The following is a 16001-nucleotide window of genomic DNA, read 5'->3' as shown; positions in this document are numbered from 1 at the left end:
CAAACATGCAAAAAGTCATTGCAATTATTGCAATGCTTCTGCACATCCTGTGTCAGAGGCAGTTTTTTGGATACCACTGACTAACAGTGGTGCCATTAAAGAGGGACTGTAAAATGTAATATTTTATTGCTTGGTAGACTCTCCTAAGGACATTAAATTGTATTTGATGGAAAGTAATGTACTGCAAAGTATTTTTTCCTAATAGAACAATAGTTATTTAGACTTAACTTCATTATAATTGTTACTCTTTCAACCCAGTACTAGAAGTAAGATGTCTGTTATTCAGCTGCCAACTGACTTGGCATTTGCACTCATGTTTGAAGCTAACTGTTCTTGCTGAACTAGATTGAAAAACAGAGGAAGACCTCAGATTTTCTGCATTTCTGCATACTAAACCCAGACATGTCTAAAAGAGTGATTTTTTTATTGTTATAGTAAGTCTTACTTATCTTTAAAAGCAAGATACTTTTGCTTGTATGCAATGCTAATGTAGCAAAATAACATCTTCTTTAGCAATAAGGTATAAAGAATTATTAGAGAGAGATTTCTAAACAAGTATGGTCTTGGGGAAGTACTGGGAGAGAGAAAATTAATTCCATCCATTCATTTCTATGACAGTTCCCTTGCTGCACACTCTGGAAAATAGTAAAGGTATACAACTTAGCAAGAAACAAACATCCTCAAATATTTTCAGCTAAAAATCTAGGAATTTTTCTTTTTTAATATCCTGAAATTTTGAATCTGGAAGGGTTTCTCTTGAAATCAGATACCACTAGTTAAAGTGAATAATTCGGTCAGTGTATAGAAAAATATTGTACTTATTTAGAAGTAGCACATTGAAACTTTTAATGTTAAGGTTTTCTATATGGCTTAATGCAATTGGTATCAATAAACATACAGGATTTAAATCTGCTAAAAAATTTCTGAAACCAGGGTATTATTAGCTAAAGTAAATGGGAGTAGTTAAAGTAAATGTGAGATTGTGTTAGGAAGAGAAATCTTCTACGTCCATTTAATTGTCACGCCTTATTTGTTGAATCTACTTAGTGTTTCCATGTGACTTCCCTGACCACACATCATGAAGTCCTCTTAAGCCATTAAGCCCCTCTTCAGCAAAAACAGTTAAGTGGTTCATATCTTTGTCTCCACAGCTTGTGCAGTTTAGCTTGAAGTGCATGGAAAGAGTATTAGGGAAGTGTGCAGTCCATATATAGAGCTGCTTTTGTCTTCTGACTCACACTGTTTCAGATACACAGATAATAATTTGGTATAAGATATGACTATATCAGAATATTAGAGCCTTATAAAGAGCTTGAAGTTTTCCTCTGATGATATCAGAAGTTGGTATCATCAGGCTTTTATTATCCATTTAATCTCTTGTAGAAAAAGTTCTTTTCATGAAGCCACCTCAGATGAACATAATATTTTATGCCACAGTTAGTACTAATATTGATAAATCTGATATGCTAATATATTGTCTGCTGAAATCAAACTCCTGCAGTGTGGCAGACTCTGTTTGCTCTTGGCTGTTGGCTCTGGAGAACTGCTGTGCTTCACTTGGGAATAGTTCAGGGAAATTCTCCTGATGATCTGTTCCCAGCCTTGCTCTGGTTTGTACAGCAGGTCTCACTTCTGTCAGGCTGGGCAGCAGGAGGGGGGGGCTGCAGCTCCTCCTGGCAGAGGGCGCAGGACTGGCCTCGTGTAGGCAATGCCCAAGAATGGCAGTACCGAAAGATGACCCAGAGACTGAGCATCATCTGCATTGGGCCTGGATTAACCGGCCTCTTGTAGGAAGGAAACAATTGTTTTTCGGTATTTTAAGAATATTGTTGCTTTAAAAATAAATCTAGAGCTCGACAGCATGGTTGATATAGGGATGCTGGTTGCATTTTCCCTGACTGAAAAAATGTGTTGTGCAAAGTATTAGTTATAGCCAAGTTCTGTTTCAAAGTGAAATGTACAGCTTCAGTGACAGTTCTGTGAAGATCAGTAATTTGTGTATTCTTTTTATCCTTTATACAGGCAACACTTAATGAAGTACACACATTAGTAAGATGTCCATCCTACTGAGAAATGAACTGTGAAAAAGTTTAAGCAAACATGTTCCAGCTGTTCCTACAAAGGATTGCACAAGTCACACATTTTGTTTCCACAAAACTTTCCCCACAATTTGCTGCTGCTCAGCATGTACTCACATGTACTTCACTTAGCTTCCTACAATTAAAATTTGCAAACAAAAAACCTTTCCAGTGCTAGCAGACTCATATGCTTTCCCAGAGATTTGGAGCCACGTGTTTCAGGAATGGCTGGGTACACCACACCAATATAATATAAAGGCAACGTTAATCACCTTCTCTCACTTTTTAATAGCTCCCCTCCATGATTCTCATTCTCTGTCACTAGAAACTTAAGATTAAAGGAACTTTACTATATTTCAAGTATAGTTTAATCCATTAAGATGGATCTCCTTCACAGCAATGGAGTGCTTATAATTCAGCATTTACAGAGGGACTACAGGGCTTACCAGGATTTCCTTAATTTTATGTCACATGTTGGTGATCCTCGGAATATATTTTCAATTTATTTTCCTCTTTGGTTTCAGCTCAACCAAGTGGTTGGTACTAAAATGATATGGGTGGCTGTCATTGGTGACTGGTTCAACCTCATATTTAAATGGTAAGAAGTTGGATTTGTTTTAAAATTTGGTATTTTTAATAATAGTTACTATATGTACCTCAAGTTTAGAAAACTTTCTGTGAATAATGTACTAGTAGATTTTTCCCTGGTAATTATAAAATAGGAATTCACAATTAAGATATTTAGGATATGTTTGAAACAACCTTGTAATAAGATGAGAAGAACCTGTAGAACTATTATAGAATAGCTTTGCAAATATAGCTCTTCATATTCTTTGTAAGATTATTTATCATGCTTTGCTGAGGCCTTCTTATGTAAAAAAAATCATTTAATTTCTTCCTTTTTTTTTTTTTTTTTTTTTTTTGGGTCAGGATTTTATTTGGCCATCGGCCTTACTGGTGGGTGCAAGAAACAATGATTTATCCTAATCAGTCAAGCCCATGCCTTGAACAGTTTCCTATAACATGTGAAACTGGACCAGGTAAGAAATGTTGCAGATTTTCTTGGTATATTTGATAGGGATAGCCGCTTCAAGGGGGAGAGAATGTGACTTAGGAAGGTCTTATATGATTCAGAAATCTCAGAGCTCATGTATAAAATAGCACACAAAAAACAAGTAGAGGAAAAGGAAGAAATACAATAGGTAGGTATTTGCTGTATGATGAGAGTATTTCCTTCATTGCTTTTAAAAGATGCAAGGGAGGGGGACTTGCTTTAAAAATAACTACTACTAGAATGAACTGGGGTATTGGAAAGAAATTGTCACAAAACTTGTGAAATACATTTTTAATGGGTTCCAAGACAGAGCCCAGGGCTGTTGAGTTTGAGGGCTTGTTTGCTGTTGCAACAAATATTCAAACCCCATAAACTAAGTAGATGATTCAGAGTAAATAACAGAGTAAGTAGTCTCCATAATCGATTACATAATGTATCACAAGGGGAAAAGAACCAGAACCAGACACTGGCACTGAATGTGTGTGTGGGAGTATGTGTACAAATATATGGGGAAAAATTATTTTTTAAATGTACTTTTTCAATATATTTTCACTTTTTATATCTCATTATCTTCTCTGTGGAAATCAAATGCAATACTAATGAAGCTAAATGAACTTGTGCAACCCTAATATATGCAATAAGATGAACTTGCATTGATATAAGTGAATTGAGTTTAATTTGTTGTGCAAGAAAATACTGACTGTGGAAATGATGTCAATGCCACTAGAAGCTTTTAAAAAGTTTGCATAGCTGTATTTTGTTAACAGTACCCTGCATAACATCCCATTGTAATTGTGAGCAAGAAACTTAAACCTTTGCATGAGGCAGGGTTTAATAATGCCTGGTCTTTATGTCTGCAGTCTCTTTCAAGTTACTTCATTTGAGACCTAACACAAAGTATTGAAGCCTTCAGATCTTCTCAAAAGCCTTCAGAACTGAGCCCAATCAGTGCTGTGTAGATCCGAGCCCTGGCTCAGGAGACAGTCAGTGTTTCATTTTGGTTCATTGAACCAGAAGGCATTTCTTCTTGTTGCTGTCTTTCTGAAAGGTCATTCCTATTTCTGTCCAGTGGGTACAACTGTCTTATTGATTCCTTCCTTGCACTTATAATGGCCACATTTTTTCCCACCTCCAGACTTACACGGGACCATTAAGACTGTCACTGACCTGTTTCTCATTAGCAAGAAGAGGCACAGTCAGTGCAGGTGTTACATGCACACAATCATTGTATGAGCTTACGTGGTACTTCACACACTTTTAAAATAGCAATCTATATTAAAAGATTAGAGAAGCAGCCACAGACATGAGAAAAGCAGCTCCAAATACTGCTAGGATAGCCTGAACCCCAAACTCCATGTCTCAGCAAAAGGGAAAGCTGAGGAAACTCTTCATATGCCTACATGGCAAACAGTTTAGGACCTGAATTTGGTTTGCATTTCTGGAATTAACTGAACTAAAACCCGCCAGCCATTTGTTTTCTAATATTTGTAAAACTTAAAGAATATAAACCTTAAGGTAGAATTTATGCTGTTTTGAGTAGGTAATTTGCAGATAAGCTATGAAATATTATTCCTAGATGGCATTTTCCTCGATGTCAACAAAGAGAAGCTTTTCCACTGCTGACATACAATGTTACTGTTTCCTCATCAGTGACATTTGTTCCATTGTGAGGTTTAGGAGTGCATATCTGATAGAAATTAACAAAAGAACTGGTAGAGTGACTCTAAATGTACTACCAAGCAGAATAGCAAAATGAATTCAGGGAGTCAGAAATCGTGCTTGTCCTGTCAGACATTTCTGCTTTGCTACTTCACTGAAATATTCTTTTACTTCACACACTATTAGATAGTGCTGGCTCATAACACATTCTTGAGCCAAAATTATTTATTCTGATAGTGAAATAACCCTGTCCCTTCTTTGTCTTCACAGAAAGCCAAGATGTAAAGGTCCCAGATTTACAGATTCCAATGACCTAATTTTTTCTTTCCCTATTTTGATTTGTTGAATGTAAATCTGGTGAACATGAGAAAAGAAGTGACAGAGTAATTTTATGAATCACTTCCCTTGCATCTTGTCATCATACCTTGTTTTATGGTGATTTTCACAGTTGTAGGAACTTCTCTGTGGTTTCATATTGCTTTCAGTAAAATTGAGATTTTACTTTTTAAATTAAAACAAATTACACATATACCTGGACTAAAAAGAAATCACTGTTGTTCTCTACATGAGAGAGTGTTCCCTGTTATAGACTGCTGTAGGTGGACTACTGTGTGCTGTACCTGTGGGTACAGCAATTAGAGCATCATATCATGTGCCAGTTTCATTGACAACCTGCTTTTAATCTGGTTGATATTTTACAGCACCTTAAAATTTATAAAATTAATCAAGGTAAAGCATAAAGACACATTTTTTTCTGTGTTTCAGATGCATTTCTAAAATTATTACAAAACTACTCAAAATGTTCATTACCTGCATTGTAATATTGCTAATGAGACACAGCTAACAATTGTTAACACCATGGTAATTGCAGAAGGAGATAAAAAGCAGCTCAGAAGTGCTATCTAAAGTTATACTCATCCTTTAGTTTAGAATGTTACAAAGAGCTAAATTTCTCTTGCTCCTGTTAATTATGAGGAGGCTCATTCAAAACTTCTTTTATGTGATCCTCATACATGATTTCTACATTCCATGCTACAGCTCTAAGACAGCCCTACGTGCTTTTTAAAATTTTTAATCCAAGTAATGGGGAAATAATATGTTTTTCTATCAAGATTCCAACTCACACCAATATAAAATGAATAAGCTACTACCTTTTTTATTTCAGACAAGTATTATGGATTCTCTATAGATGAGCCTTCTGAAAAATTCTTATGGTAAAAACTAACTTTTGAGAAGCAGTTTCAGCTTTCTTAGCCATTTTCCTTCTAAATTATTAGATGCCTGAGTAACTACCAGTAGACATTTTCTGTATGACAGATATCACAGTCTTCATTCTTGAGTTGAATATTTCCTTTTTGTTTTTACTAGGAAGCCCATCTGGACATGCCATGGGATCATCCTGCGTTTGGTACATAATGGTCACAGCAGCACTTAGCTACACAGTTAGATGGAAAGATAAATCAGCTGTTACCCTTCACAGGTCAGTGTCTTTCCATGATTCCAACTCATTATATTCAGATATTTCTTTAAATATATGCTATGTTTTTAGTGGACAAAATTTAAACAAATATTCACAGTTTGGTCTATTTTGAAAAAACCAACAACCCTTTATTATAGTCTGCTTCAGCTGAAAAAAAAGTATATTAAGAGGATTTATCTGTTTGTATAGTCTGATATTTATTTACAGACATTGCATACAATTACAGACATTCAACTGACAGACATTGCATAAAATATCTCTGAATCAGTCCTAAATCTTCAGTGGTGGAAATTTTTAATTCTATAATTGTCACTATGTATTGGATTTTTTTGGTTAGTACACAAATTTACTGCTTTGATGGTTATCCTTCACCCTTTTTAAAGCAAGTGCACATAATGTGACAAAATGTGTTGCTCAGTTCTGTGGGGAAGTCCTGCAATTGCTTTGGTGGCTGTTCTTTCTAAGGCTGCAAGGTTGTTTTCAGACTCCGTAAATTTTGTCACGAAGTAATTGAGTTTTGCATATAGCTATGACTTCATGATGATATATTTAAGGTATTAGTCCTAATTTAATCAGCCATTGATGACTTTCCTCACTTAAACCACAGAGGTGTCTTGGACCTGAAACTTCTGAGATCTGTTCCTATAACTGCTTTGATAATGTTTTAGTACTGACTTCCAGTTTTTAATCATCTGATTCTAAACTACTCTACTTAGTTACCTGTGCTTGTAAAAGCATGAGCCTTACATGATGGGTCCTGGGGTAAATAAGTAGATGAAATATCTTGTTTTAATTTTTAAGCATCTTCCTTTTCCCTCTTAGACTAACATGGTCATTCCTCTGGAGTATTTTTTGGATTATCCAGATCAGTGTGTGCATCTCAAGAGTATTCATAGCAACACATTTCCCTCATCAAGTTGTTCTTGGAGTATTTGCCGGTAATGCTGCTATTTTTTCTTTCCTTTTTAACCTATATGCAATTATTTTTTTAAAATATGAAAGAAGACAAGAGATTTTTAGTAGTTGGACTCGTCTTGCAGCCCTGGTGATGCTCTCCACTCTCTGGAAAATCAGGGATTTGATTTTAGTCCAAAGGTAAAATTTGTGAGGTAGAATGTACCTGTTGCCTGTGTAATTCACAGTGAGGGAGTCAGCCCTTGTCCACATGCCAGTTGATGCTGACTGTATTGTGTCCCACTGCCCTGTATTGTGTCCCACTGCTAGACTGCAGTCAGACTAGCTCTGACTGCTTTGTACTGCCTGCATCTGATCTTTAACTGTGGAAGACATCAGAGAGGAAATTGCTGCTCCATGGCTCTGACCTTTCCTCTCAGGAGGAAGTTATTTGTGTCACTTCAAATGGCGTCCAGGTGCAAAACAGCATGTGTGCAATGTGGACAAACACAGAGACCTGGGGCAAAATGGAAAAAAAATGTAAATAGCAGGACAAACTCCCCTGGGTGATTTAAGATGCTAAAGTACATTTTCCAGAGTTACTTAAGCATATTATAAATTGGTATTCAGGGAGTGCAAACTATAAGCAGTTATCTCTGGTATCTATATGATTTTAAGGAGGGTGACCAGTGCTTTGAGCAGGGGCTTCCTGCTCATGTTCTCTTTCATGAAAGCAGCCTGGGCAGCCCTGGCTAACAGCTTTCCCTCTTCACAACCAGGATAAAATGAGTACAAGAGAAGATAAGTGTGTTCTGTGTCTTTTCCTTCAACACTCAAAGCCTGTGCGGGAACTGGTGTTGAATTCTGCATTGCTGGAGCCAGTCTTTGAGTGAGGGACTCTTTTGGAAAAGGAATGTTCCAGTTTACATCTAATATTTGATAGGTTGTCATCTGGGAGATGCAGTCAGGCTTTAAGGTATGCCTCATATCAAAACCATGTAGTGCTTGGTTTTTAGTTTTTTTTTTTTTTCCAAAGCAGCAGTTTTGAGTGGGAGGAAAGGTTTTGTAATGTACTGCAAAAGGGGTAAATTGTGTGTGTATATGTGTGTGTATAAATATATATATATATATATATATATATATATATATATAGACACACATGTAGGTATTTATTACATAGATATATTCTTCTGTCTTTAAAAGTCAAATTCTGTAGGGACACTGTAGAAAATGCTTTTCAAAGTACAAGTGTGTTGTTCCCTATAACACTGAGTTTCTAATCCACAGGCATTCTTGTGGCAGAAGCATTTGAGCATACCCCTGCTATTCAGACAGCAAGCTTGAGAATGTACATCAAGACAAACTTGTTTCTTTTCCTCTTTGCCCTTGGCTTTTATCTGTCCCTCAAGCTTCTTGATATTGACTTGCTATGGTCCGTTCCAAAGGCCAAGAAGTGGTGTGCCAACCCAGACTGGATAAACATTGACACAACTCCATTTGCTGGACTGGTGAGGAATTTAGGTGCACTCTTTGGTTTAGGTCTTGGAATTAATTCTGAAATGTTCATCACGAGCTGCAAGGGTAAAAATAGCTGCAAGATAAGTTTCCGCATATTGTGTATAGCTGCTTCTTTAGCTACTCTGCAGCTGTATAATTTTGTTAAGATACCTACTCATACTGAGTATTTGTTCTACATTCTCTCTTTCTGTAAGAGCGCAGCTATGCCTCTGACTGTAGTTGCCTTGGTTCCATACTGTGTCCACTCATTAATGAGGACAACTGAAAAGAAACTTAATTAGGTAAAGTTTCAAAATGGTTAGCAATGTGGGGATGGATGTGAACTGTTTGAGAACCCTCTGCAAAGGCAGTTTTGCTAATTCATTTAAACCAAGGGGATGCCACTGCATCTATGATGTGTTCCTGGTAAGTAACCAGTACATCCAAAATCAGTACATTCAAGCACTTGAGAAATATTAGTGGCTGATTTTATTCCTAGAAATATTGCAAGCGCACTGCAGTATGGTTAGAAATGGCCCAATACTCTGGGTCATAATGAAGTTTTAAAGTACAACCAACCATCTTTATTTAGCTATATGGTGGTCTTCTAGTTCTGTCCATCTCTAGCTAGATAATGCTTCAAGCATCAGCTGTACATAGTGATACTCAATGTTTCATTTTTTATAAATAGATACTGTGTGTTATACTGCTACATAATGGTGTGACAGTATCGCACCACCTACTGTATGGCTGTACCCAGGCACTGTGAAAAAGGCCAGCATAGTTATAAACAAGGCTTTAGATTTAATTTATTGAGCTTCCTGAGCAAACCAGCTTCTGATTAAGTCAGATGAGGAAAAAAAAGTGTATTTCCGTTGGACTCTGTACAATATATTTTTGCATTACTGTGTGGTTTTTGTCATTTTTACTTTTTGGAAGGGGTCACATGGGTCATGAATGATACAGATCACAACTTTGATAGGGAAAATGCTTAAATATGGTGTAAAAACTCTTTGGTTTCTGTACATCTACACAGAGCAACAAATGAAAAAATGTGTCAATAATGAAATTATCTCAGTATATGACCTCAAGAATGTTGTTCATGCTCCTGTATTGCAAAGTTAATTCCCTGCTAATTCTCTCAGATCAACAGTCACAAGCCTGAATCACTGTTAGCAGTTGTGTAAATCATGAAAATATGGTTGCAGACTGTCATTTCAAGTTTCTATTCTTTGTTTAACTAAGCACACAAGTAACTAGTATGTTGAATATATGTTTGCTATATAAAATGGATTTTCTAAAGAGGTACTTTCCATTTTATTCATTATTTGGCATCTATTGTTGTACATTCCCTTTCAGTGCACAATCTTTAAGTAGTATTTTGCTGATACCATCCCATAAAACTCTCTGTCTGTCTACATATATATATATATATATATATATAGTCTTAGTATGCCTGGTATGAGTAATGAGGGCTGCATATATATGATCTGAAAGCAATAAGACTTAGAAGATGTAAACCTGATATTGTTTCTAGACTTCCAATTAGGTAGGAGGTAATTGAAAGAATCTTATTTAATTGGGTAAACAAGGTAAATAGTTTGGTGTTGGCCTTTGGGAATGAACAAGATACAAATTACAGAAGCAAATCTGAAACAGGCATCCTTAATTAAAAGCCTAGTAAGACTACCATGACTTAAGAAAATTAATCTGCTTTTAAGTCTGAGGAGTATTCTGCTTCATGTATCTCCTGATATCTTCTCTAATGGTTCTCTGAACTTCTTCCCACAGCAGCTGACCTGAAACCACTCTTTTCTATAATTGTGACTCCTTAACCAAAATCACTAAGTTCATGGGACTAGACACAAACAATGAAGAACAAAGACAGCTGTGACAAAGATTTCAGCTGTGTTCAAGTTGCTGTGTGCTTTGTTATTCCCTACCATGTGAGAGGACCCACAGAGGCATCACAGAGCAGTAGCAGGTTCATTGAGTTGTTGTTCTGTTCCTGGCTCCTCCTAGCCAGCAGCAGCAGATTCTTCATGCATAGCTGTCCAAGGTTCTCACAGTAGCTTTGCATTTGGTGGCAATTTGAAGCTGGGAGTTATGGGTAGGGATCACATTTCTAGGCTTCTAATCACGTGAGAGTCTCTGTTTCCCAACACTGACAAAGAATCTGTTGGAGCAGCACCCTTCCCAAAATTTAGCTCTTTGTTTCCCAGCTGCCTGGAAAGAGGATAACATTACACTGAAGAGCAGCAACACAATCACCCAGCTTGGGCCCTGGCCCTGTGCTCCTGCAGGGACACAGCAGGCTCCTGTGCAGGCAGGAGTTGGCTTTCTCTGCAGCTCCATCCTGAACAGCAAACCCTTGTCACAGACATGATACTTGCCGGCTGCTGCCAGATACTCGTGCTTAGCTGAAGGGTAAGAGAAGAAATGCTAGAGCACAAGAGCCAGTAAAAAAATACAATTTATTGGTTTAATTTGGGTCACAACAATATTGCCCTTTAGGAAAAAGAATTATTAAATAAGTTGACATAGTCATTGTCATTTTTAATGAAGAGTTATTCTTTTTCTGTGTCCTTAAATAATAATATTAATTAAATACCATATACATATGTCTGCAGGTTATTTATAGTCACTCTGTCAATAGTTTCCTGAGCCATCAAACTACATATTGCTCTGAAATGTAAAAAGGCTAAAAAGATTAAAGCAAATAATGCAGCTTTTTCTTTTACTTTTCAGTTAAGGTTTTAAATACAGACTTCCATAGAGAAATTGCCATTTCAGTGCTGGCTGTGTGATTTCAATAGGGTATGTGGCAGTGATTCTGTTAATGGAGTTACATAAAAGTTGAAATTGTGTTTTGCTGCCTGGAATTAAGGGATGTATACTAATAACCTTTTTACCCTTACAGTTCTATTTACCTACTGCTACTGTTGCAGTATTTTATAAGAAGTGGTGTGACTTCTTATAAATTGAGTGGAAACTTGCCTGCCCACCCCCTACCCAGCCCAGATGAAGATTTTAGGACATGGAGAATGACCTCCAGTTAATACTCTGTTGTTAAAAATCAAGATTTAAATATTGAAATTGTTATCTATACTTTCTTTCTATCTGCTTTTCTCCAAGATCCTAGTCACTAAAGGAAGCAGTCCTGTTCTGCTGCAGACAATAACCAATAACATATTTCAGTGAAACTTGTGGTAGGTGCTGCAATAAACTGTGACAGATACAAGTTTCTACCAAAAGAAGCTCCTTCCCGACCTTTGTAATTTATGAATATATTGTTGCTCTGTTTATCAACTGTATTTAATACAAAGAACTAATTATGCCTATTTTTCCCACCTCCACTTGTGATTGTATTACCTTCTGAAAAAAAGAACATATCCATCACCATTTCAGTAGAAGTGGTTTAAATAACTCATTATTAACCATAGAATTTTACATTAATTTAACCAAGGCATTTATTCCTATTCAAAAATCTTTTTGACAGCTGATTACAATGATGAGTCTTAGCTGGAGAGTGGTGGGCTAGGAAATGATCCTCACCAGCTTCTGTTCCTTACCTTGGTTGCTTTCCTTACTTTTGTGGAGCTGCCTTCTTTGTAAGTTCTGAGTGGTTTGTTGAAGGGACACAGCTGTGTCAGTGCTGCAGATGCATGCAAGGGAAGCCCAGCCTCCCCCACAGCTGATGTGTGTGGTGCTGTGGGTGAAAGGGTGGGGCTTCTGCATGCACAGGAAAGGCCTCTGCTGAAATCGTCCGCAGACATTAGCACAGATTGAGTCCCTTCAGATGTACAGCATTATTTGAAGGGTTGTTTTCACTCATTCAGCTTACCTAGAGAAAGGGCAGTTTCCTGAATGCCAGAGTCTTCCTTGATTGCTAGGTGAGGCATCACAGGACTGTGCAGTCTGACTGCAGGTAGTGGCAACTCCCCAGATCACCAGGAAAGATCTTTCCCAGTTTCAGGGTTTTTTCCCTTATCAGTGGGCTAAGATACTTCCTAAATGCATCAGCCTGTGCTTAGTGCCTTGCATGTGCTGGCCAAGTGTGCTTGATGCAGACAGCTACATACATTCGGGTTCCACAGATCTCACTGTATTGTAGAGCACTCCCTCTGTAGCACAATGGAGCACCAACATACACATACCTACCACAAAGTATTTGCTTACAGAAATCTTTCTAATTTAGAATCACAGTAATTCAGCTAATTGGGGCTCCAGTAGTAACAAGTTTCCAGTAGGCTCCTTCCATGGCCATCAGTTCATCATGAGTGCCCCTTTCAATGACAAGTCCTTGGGACATCACAGCAATGATGTCAGCGTTCTGGATGGTGGACAAGCGGTGGGCAATGACGATGCAGGTGCGCCCTTCTCTGGCTTTATCCAGTGCTGCCTGCACAGTCTAAAGGCAACAGACAAAGTGTCAGAATAAAAATGTGCAAATACAGCAGGGCTCAGAGCTGGAGGAACCCAGTTGTTTCAGATTAATTAACCATATTGTGCAACACTTGTAAAAAGGACAGTGGAACTAAATCAGAGGTTCTGATATTGATGTGCTTAGCTGGGTCATGAATTCTGTTTACCAGCAGTACAAACAAGAGACAGCTAAACATAGAGGTAGAAATAAAAGAAGGTCTTTACTCTGCTGCCATGCTAAATGTCAACTGAATGCTTTGAAATACAGGCAATTCAGACATTTCTGAAGAAGTGCTGCCTCTCTTTTTAGAAGTTTAAGAGCACTTGGGTCTGGCTGCTTTTTCTTACAGCTGTACCTGAAGTGCAGGCACTTCTCAGAAAGATCATTAAAGGTGAAACTGCTGAATTCACAATGTGGAATCATGTGCAATCATGCAGCGGAGTATGTTAGCATATCTATGGAACAGAAAAGGTGGTATGGATCAACTATGTATGTTGTAGGCCATTAACTTTTCCTTATTGATCTTATCACTGCACATTTACCTTTTCACTTTCTGTGTCTAAGGCAGATGTTGCTTCATCCAGTAATAAAATTTTAGGGTCTCGTATGATGGCCCTTGCTATGGCAATGCGTTGCTTTTGCCCACGAGACAACTGGGATCCCTGAGCTCCAACATTAGTTTCATATTTCTGAAAAATATACAAAGGGATTATTTTATTCAGGTGTAATTTTATGCACCAGTAGACAGCTAAAGGAAGAGCAGGAGAGAGGCAAGAAAGTCGACCACTGCTGATCACTTCCAGAACCTGGGAATGCAGAAACAATGTACGGCAGCAAACATGTTTGGGGTGAGGTTTCCAAGCTGTTCTTTGCGCATGGCCCTGAGGCCCAGGCAGCACAAAGATGAGCCTGGAAGGAAAATGTGATAGCAAAATGTTGGCTGATTTGTCTGAGGCCAAAAGAATTCTCCCTGCCCTGTATCTGGGAGAAGAGGCTGAAAGTGATTTAAAGGCTTTCTAGAAAAGTGCTTGGTTTGGGTGCCTAAATTGTATCAATTCCCTATATGTTCTTTTTATATTTATATTCTTTCAGTGCATTTAAGTACTTCTCAAGCGTACATAAGCAGCCGGCTTCAAATATTTTTGTCTAAGCATCATGTCCTACTCACAAGGCAAATCTCCCACACCTGGGAACAGGATTTATGTATGTGCCTACTGTGTAAGAATTCAGTAATAACTCACACCGAGTCAAAGGAACACAACAAATGGTCACAGCACCCTCTTGCTCCTACTATCACAGCTGTAAAAGGACATTAAAAGTGCATGCATGTAGCAACTTCAGCTGGCTTCAGAGCAACTCCTGCAATGAACACTGAGCAGCCAAGGCCTCGCAGGTACTTACGTTAGGCAGAGACATGACAAAATCATGCAGTTGAGCCTTCTGGGCTGCTTCTATGACTTTTTCCATCGTTGCTTCTTTTGTGTTACTGCCATATTTGATATTATCAGCAATGCTGCAGTCAAATAGCACAGGCTCCTGTGACACTATTCCAATTTTTGATCTAAGAAACTGCACATTTACGTTCTTAGAGTCATGTCCATCTATTAACTATGAGGAAATGGAAGAAAACTTGAAACATCATTACAAAACAACAGCTTGCAACACCCAAATAGTTTATAGCAAAATAAATTATTTAAACATATCATTAAAACACAAACAGAACTGATTTAAAGTGGTTGAATTGCTTGTCTCTGACTCCTTTGTGCATGATGTGTATTTTGTGGTATGGCTTTGATCCATACCACAAAATACACTAGACCATTTGCTCAACAGAAGTCCTAGTGAACTATTTAATTGCTGGAAGTTAGGCATATGCTTTATTGTCCTCCTGACATAGTGATCACCTCACAGATTTTTTTCCAGAGAAAGATCAATCAATCTAGATAGGTAAATATTTACATTAGGAGAACATAAAAAAGCTTTCTAAGATATCAGTAATTGAATAACTGGAAGTTAAATCTAGGCAAGTTCCAGGCTCTTTGTTGCTCCATTCAGACTTGATTTTGCTTGTGCTCTCACAATTCACAGCATATATTTGTATGTTTTATACAGAAGGCAAATGCCTATGGCCTACCTAATGCATGAGAGTGCACCTGAGGCAGGTAGTTCTCTTATCTTGTCTGAATATGTCTGAGATAATACTTGGGAACTGTCCAAATAGTCCACATCTGTCCTTTTGAGAAGAAGAGGTAGCCTCAAACTGCACATGTATGAGCAACCACTGCTAGGCTGCACAGTAGGACACAGGCAGAAGGCCCTTGGAGCACTGCTGAAAACCAGAGGACAAAAACCACATTTTCTTTGCTTACCAGACTTCCTTTCTCAGGGTCATAGAAACGTTCCAGAAGTTGGACACTGGTGCTCTTACCACAGCCACTACTTCCAACAAATGCCAAAGTCTGTCCAGGTTTAACAGATATAGAGAGTCCTTTCAGGACCTGAATATCAGGCCGAGAAGGGTATGTGAATTTACAGTTAAGAAATTCAATGCTTCCCTTGAAATCATCCTGGTGAAAAGAAAAATGAGAAAGATGTTACAGTGAGCTTGACCTCAACCCTGAATTGTAAAGTACAAGACAACTCTTCCTCAGATCCATTCTTGCATCTTTCGCTTAAAATTTGACATTTGTACTTATGAAATTATCTCAGGAAAAGGGAAAAAACCATACTGGAGTAGCTGTCCTAGAGGTGAAGCTATTAATGATAACACTGTTTCTCTGCTTCTGCTTCCCTGCATGGCACTGGTCAGAGGCATAAACTGGAAATGGCATTGCCTTGCCAATGGGCACATTTTTCATTTTAATATAGACACTGTGTATAAAATAAATCATTTCAATTTTCTGGGTCTGACTT

General features: G+C 37.8%; 2 protein-coding genes across 3 annotated transcripts in view; one reads left to right on the top strand and one right to left on the bottom strand.

The window, feature by feature from the left end:
- The first annotated feature begins 166 nt into the window (after positions 1 to 166).
- G6PC2 (glucose-6-phosphatase catalytic subunit 2) lies at positions 167 to 9526 on the top strand. Of its 2 annotated transcripts, none has more exons than XM_030952493.1 (6): positions 167 to 178; positions 2459 to 2676; positions 3009 to 3118; positions 6160 to 6271; positions 7094 to 7209; positions 8453 to 8964. In XM_030952493.1, exons 1-6 carry the CDS (start codon positions 167 to 169, stop codon positions 8962 to 8964), a joined length of 1080 nt encoding a protein of 359 aa, XP_030808353.1. The 2 variants fall into 2 exon arrangements, with proteins under 2 accessions (XP_030808353.1, XP_030808354.1); XM_030952494.1 differs by lacking the exon at positions 167 to 178 and adding an exon at positions 2023 to 2336 and having other exon boundaries at positions 2603 to 2676; positions 8453 to 9526.
- A 2558-nt stretch (positions 9527 to 12084) lies between these two features.
- The window catches only part of ABCB11 (ATP binding cassette subfamily B member 11), a 36829-nt gene continuing 32912 nt past the window's right edge, over positions 12085 to 16001 (bottom strand). The window contains exons 26-29 of the mRNA XM_030952018.1: positions 15458 to 15655; positions 14490 to 14696; positions 13631 to 13777; positions 12085 to 13073 (exon numbers count right to left, since the gene is read on the bottom strand). Coding sequence (XP_030807878.1) covers positions 12873 to 13073; positions 13631 to 13777; positions 14490 to 14696; positions 15458 to 15655 — 753 coding nt within the window. The 3' untranslated portion in view covers positions 12085 to 12872. The remainder of the gene's footprint in view (positions 13074 to 13630; positions 13778 to 14489; positions 14697 to 15457; positions 15656 to 16001) is intronic.

Source organism: Camarhynchus parvulus, chromosome 7, assembly GCF_901933205.1.
Source record: "Camarhynchus parvulus chromosome 7, STF_HiC, whole genome shotgun sequence".
NCBI classification, from domain to species: domain Eukaryota; kingdom Metazoa; phylum Chordata; class Aves; order Passeriformes; family Thraupidae; genus Camarhynchus; species Camarhynchus parvulus.
The sequence above is the reverse complement of the archived record's forward strand: the minus strand, read 5'-3'. Positions and strand labels throughout refer to the sequence as shown.